At 43.3% G+C, this 5,782-nt stretch overlaps 1 protein-coding gene across 7 annotated transcripts in view; it reads right to left on the bottom strand.

The window, feature by feature from the left end:
- The window catches only part of LOC108628897 (serine-rich adhesin for platelets), a 50,080-nt gene that overhangs the window by 17,993 nt on the left and 26,305 nt on the right, over nt 1-5,782 (bottom strand). For 3 of the 7 annotated variants that reach the window (XM_026816808.1, XM_026816812.1, XM_026816809.1), the window contains 2 exons: nt 2,982-3,506; nt 333-2,948 (listed from right to left, as the gene is read on the bottom strand). In XM_026816808.1, coding sequence (XP_026672609.1) covers nt 333-2,948; nt 2,982-3,506 — 3,141 coding nt within the window. The remainder of the gene's footprint in view (nt 1-332; nt 2,949-2,981; nt 3,507-5,782) is intronic. The other 4 variants (XM_026816813.1, XM_026816811.1, XM_026816810.1 and 1 more) reach the window with 4 other exon arrangements.

The raw sequence follows: 5,782 nt of genomic DNA, 5'->3' as shown, positions 1-5,782 counted from the left end.
AATACAAAAAATAATTGAAATACATCGTATCACAGCCTATACAAAATCTTGAATACTGATCAAAGTTATAAATCTGATTAATGGGTGATTACATTTCAAATGAATGACAATAACAAATTACTACATGTACCAATTAATTCGTACCATTTTTCTTATAAGTAAAATCACCCTGCTTAATTTTTTACGAACATTTTATGCAACGACAACGACACAAAAATCCTCAAGAAGGAGTCGAAAGTGTACGAGAAAAAAAAAGACCCGGGGTAACCGTATCTCTGTCGCGCGGCGAATAACGACGATGGATGATGATGAACAGGTGGAATAAGAGATACCATTTCGTCGGTGCTCGGGGCGCTAGCAGGGGTACCAAGTGGTCCCGTATTATCGGGTCCACCTCCATTGGGGCCGACGATCGCGTTACCAGTAAGGCCAAGATCAACGGTGCCGGGGTTTCTCATCGGCGCAGCGATATTACTGTACACCGGGCCACGATAATCGTAAGCGCCTTGGTTAGCCTGGTTATAATACGGTCTGGGTGGTGGCCGGTTAGTGGTAGTGGTAGTGCTAAGTGAGAACACAACCTCGACCGGGTTCCTAGGTGGATCCGGTATTATCGTTCCGTTTGGGAATTTCCGGATCAGCCTGCCGTCCGGGAAGATACCGAATATCACGTACGGGCTGTCCACGTTCCTAGCGTCGATGAGGTTGTCCTCTGGCCGCTTCCTCACGATGGTTTTATTAGGATATATCCCATAAACCAGATAGTCCCTCAACGGAGCTCTGGTGGTCGAGCTCAGGCTGAAACGCGGAGCAGGCGTCAATCGGCTGCCACCGAATCTGCCCAGATACGGCGTCGTGCGACTCGGGACAGTCGACGGTGTGGTTGTTTCACTGAAATTGTTCATGCCACCCATTGTGCTCGTTTCTATCGTTGTCCCAGCTTGAGTCGACGTTAAATTCTCTTGAGTATCGTTGCTCGCAGGTGTCGTCGTTTGAGGAACGCGTCCTATAGCAGTCGACGTCGTCGTCGTCGTCTCAGTCGTCGTCGTCGCTGTCGTCGTCTCGACCGAAGATGATGTGGTCGTCGTAGTGGATGAAGGTAGCGTAGTGAATGAGGGAGTTGTGGAGGAATCTGGGATCGTGGAAGTGGAGATCTCAGTCGTTTGGCCGATTCCTGAACCTGCCGTCCCTTGGGCGGTTGCTGATGACGAATCCTGGAAACGGGCAACAACAGTTGGAATTTCGTTCTCGAGGTACGGAGTCGTTTGGGGGACTATTGTCGTTTCGCTGGGTGTATTAGTCATTTCCATGGTACTTGTTGTTAACGGGTTAGTAGTGATTCCATTCATCGAGTCCGGCGTCACGGTTGTCGTTTCGTTATCAATTTCTGTGGTAAACATTTCTGTTGTAGACGAAACGGATTCTGTCGTTTGATTAATCTCCAAGTTATTGAAACGTGGAGTCAATTCTACGGTAGTGGGTGTCACCGTGGTTTCGATATTCGTTTCAGGGGTTGTGGTACTATTTACAATGGGAGTGATGGTCTCGATCGTGGTAGTTGTTTCTGGTTGATTAGTGCTAGCGTCTGTCACAAGCTGTGCTGTTACAGTCGTTAATGGAACGGCTTCCGTGACATTATTTACTTGTTCAGAAGTCGTTATTAAATTAGAAGTTAAATCGAGTGTGTTAGTAGTTGGCGATGGTGCGGTTGTCGTTTCTGAAGTTTGTGTGGTTGTCTGTGATTGAGTCGTGGTGTCAATGCCAGTGTCAAACGATCCTCTGTTCGACGGGGTGACCTGTGGCCCGGCTTCTGTCGTCGATTCTACGTTAACTTCAGTTGTTTCTACATTTTCTATCTCGTTATCGGATGTGATATTCTGAGGGGTGGTCTGTGTATCTGTCAGGGTGTCCGACGTGGTCGTGGTCGTGAGGTTCGCCGAGTCTACCTCGTTTTGCGAGGGATCAACCGTGACAGTTGAGAAATCTACGCTTTCTGTCGTCACATCCGAAGCTTGGGTCGTGCTTAACGCGTCGCTCGGCAAATTCGGATCTATCTCGTTCTCCATCAAGTTCTCTAGTCTAGTAGCGTTCGTAGTTTGCTCGGTCAGCATTCGCTCGGTGTCAATCTCTTCCGAAAGGAGTGTCTTGGCGATCGACATTAACTCTGTCAGTAAAGTATCGTTGGTAGCAGTGACCGTTGACGTTGTGGTGACTTCAACGTCGGGCGAGGTACTGTTAACAATTGAATCTGTGTTCGATGTTGTCTGAGAGTCTTGTGTTGTGGTTGTTAATGTTGTTGACGTAGTGGATGCATTTACATCGTCCTGAGTGCTGGCTTCCGTAGTTGGTGTCGTGATAGGGACTGAACCTATTAAGATCCTGGGCGTCGTTTCAGCATCTTGGTCAATCGTCTTCCCGTCTCTAAATTGCGACTGGTTTTCGGAACTCGGTATCGCGTTCGATATCTCAGTCGTTGAATCTTCAGCAGGTGCGGTGGTCATGTTTAAATTAGCTTGCAACCGGGCCAGAATATCTTCAGCGAAATCGATCAATCTGTTTCGGATCGTGGTCGCAGGCATCGCAGTGCTCGTTCCTACGTCGATCATGTTACTCGAATCAGCTTCAGTCGTCGAGGCTTCCGTTGTCGTTTCGGACATCGGTATTGTATTATTCTCGGCAGTCTCGGTTGTACTAGCTTCTGAAGTAGCGTCAATCAAATTTTGTAAAGTTTCTCCGAACCTAATGTCAAACTGAATTTGCGTCGTACTTTGCATTTCGTTAGGATTTACTGTAGAACTTATATTTGTATCAGACTCCGTGGTAGTTATAGACCCCTCAGTAGGAACATTTATCATGGAATCGTTATCAGTAGACGAGGAAATCTGTGCGTCTGTGGAAGACGCGGAAGTGCTTGTAGTCGCATCTGTGGAAGACGTGGAAATGCTCGTTCTCTTTGGAGGTCTCCGGGGTACTCTGGAGGTAGTCGCGTCTGTGGAAGACGCGGAAATGTTCGTAGTCGCGTCTGTGGAAGACGCGGAAGTGGTTGTAGTCGTGTCCGTGGCTCGTGTACTCGACTCTGTACTAGTTTCAGTTGTGGTGATCGAATCCGTGCTCGTGGAAACTTGTTCGGTAGTGGACTCGCTGCTGGTGGAGGCTCGTTCGGTAGAGGTAGAGGAAAGTTCGGTGCTGGTGGAAACCGATTCAGTGGTCGTGGGGGTTTCGGTGGTTACGAGGGTGGAGTTCTCCATCGCATCGGGGGTCTGTGTGCTATCCGGTGTTGTGTTCGCGGTGGCGTTTGGGGTCTGTGGGCCGGTGGTGGTCGCTAGATCGGTGTCATTGTTAGCGGCCACGGTTTCGTTAGTGTCTACCTGGGTAACCCGACCAGCTTCCAACACAGCCTGTAACTGTTCGTTCCTGATGCTGGCCGACTCCAACGCGTGATAAAGCGTCAGGAATCGCGGCTCACCGGGACTCGAGACATCGATTGGGGGTGCCGAACCGGAGTTCTAGAAAACAAAAATTTCGTGCGTGCAAGGGTGCTATACAAATTAAACTGGGTGCCCACTGGTGACTCTCTGTACAGTTCCTACGTTGCATTGACACACACTGACTGGGTGTATTTACAGTAATTCATTTATTGTTGAGTACACGTTGTTGTTCGTTCTTGTAAGAATGTGTAGTGTTGGAATGAAAATGTTTCCTCTTTTGAAAGTTAGGTATTCAACATTTTCCAGTGTGTTAAATACAAAACATTTACAGCTTATACACATACATAATTTGTACTAAAAATTAAACGTAGCTGTTTCAAGATTGAATTCAATGATCACTAAATGTCTTTTTTAGCACTTCAAATATGTCAGACAAATTAGGATCGACTGATGTACGGTTTCAATTGATTTTTCTTAGAATGATTTTTTATCATTTTTAATTAAATGATCCCTTAATTGAATGAGCATGCACCATCTTTTGGTAGTGATAGGAACTAGCTGAAGAAGAAGAGAAACCGAGGTTGCTCTGAGACCGCGGTATTAGTGAAGTAGATAGAAACTCGTTCCTCGACGCGAGGTATTCGTTGATACATGTAACAGCGAGACTGGTTGCCCGCTCACTTCTATTTTTTCCCCTTTTCATCAACGATTTCCAGCCAGCTGTTTATCCTCTCTCACAGAGGTCTCCAGCGATATGCTTTAACAACATTTAATCAAAGCAATAGCGAAAAATTGATTCTAATTTCCAGATTGTCCCGAGAAAACTGAGCTAACTTAAACATCTGTCTAAACTAAACGTCTGTACATTTTTTCAAATCAGTTAAACGCATTCACAAGAACAGGTTTTGAAATGAAATTCGGAAAATTTGTTGTTACCAAGAAGAAGTAAATTCGTGACCATAAATTCTCTTTTTGTTGGTTTAATTTTACTGATGGACCCACGTGACCCAGATACCAATGTGCTGAGACAGTATTAACGCGAACACAGTGTCTATTTACTTTCACTCGTTGCCGTCACGTGAAGTGTACGAAAATTCGTTCACGTAAAAGAAAATTAAAATCTTGCTACAATATTTATTGAATTGATTAATCGTATTGTTCATTCAATTTTATTTGAAGCGTTGAAAGTATTTAATTGATTCACGTGAAATACAGTTTATATACATATTTGAGAAGATTTGTTCATGCTCCCCAATTATGGTATTACTTTATTTAAGTCAGAAGTTTATCGTAAGAGAAAAATTATTTATGGACGCGATTAAATAAGAACGAACAACTGCATGTCGCGTGCGATGCAAGAACCAAAATATTTATTACCAATAATATATGTATGTGTATGTATAATCTTGTTTGCTTAACACATATAATACGTATTACGGTGATAGTAACAACGTAAAGTACCTGTACACATTAGTAAATGCGAACCCAATACAACAACGTAAATCACAATACTAACATTAAACATTAATCACAAAAAGGACGGTTATATTATTTTTTGTTTGCTTTTCCTGGTTACTTATATCTTTTTTTTTTTATAATTTATCTTTTGATTTTTTTTAACATTAATGAATATGATAGAATTGTATTGTTTGCATGGAAGTCATTCGAAACCATGTTTGGTAATTATTAGTAGCGAATCTGATGAGCTATCTGTGCGTTTGATTAGTCTAACGCAGATTAATTATTAGATTGCGAATTTTTCATGGGACATCAATGGTCGAATGATGTTTAGAAAATTAAATAATGATTTGATGTTTAACTGACGCTTTTTCCAAATTCCGGTTAAATACAATTTCACATTTCATACTCAATTTGTTATGAAACGACAAATGATTGATGCGACATTTAAGTTCGTTCGATTTAGCATGAAAATTCGCAGTCTATCAATTAGCATCGATGAGATTAGAATCGAGACTTCCGGTCGTGGTTGCGATGACCCGATCGGTCCACGATGGCGGTGCGACTACTGCCTCCATCTCCTCCGCTACCTTCCTGGTGAAAACCTTTTGGGAACACAGAAAACAAAAAACAAAACGGCCACACTGACTCACACTGTCCAGTTAACCAGCTTACTTACAACTTTCTTCTGCCACGTAATCTTACCTCTTACGATCCATTTCTTTCTCACATTTATGCACGTACTTACGTACGACCTTTCGTACTATTTTAACGCCGCTTTACGCGGCACTCTTTCGTCAGATGAATTTTGCATCACGAAATATTTACACGTTATGAAACATTATTGATATATGAAATATTTTAAACAACTATCAAATTATGCGACGAACTAGACG

The sequence above is a fragment of the Ceratina calcarata genome, unplaced genomic scaffold, assembly GCF_001652005.2.
Source record: "Ceratina calcarata isolate Rehan_Ccalc_2016 unplaced genomic scaffold, ASM165200v1 scaffold547.2, whole genome shotgun sequence".
Taxonomy (NCBI): domain Eukaryota; kingdom Metazoa; phylum Arthropoda; class Insecta; order Hymenoptera; family Apidae; genus Ceratina; species Ceratina calcarata.
The sequence above is the reverse complement of the archived record's forward strand: the minus strand, read 5'-3'. Positions and strand labels throughout refer to the sequence as shown.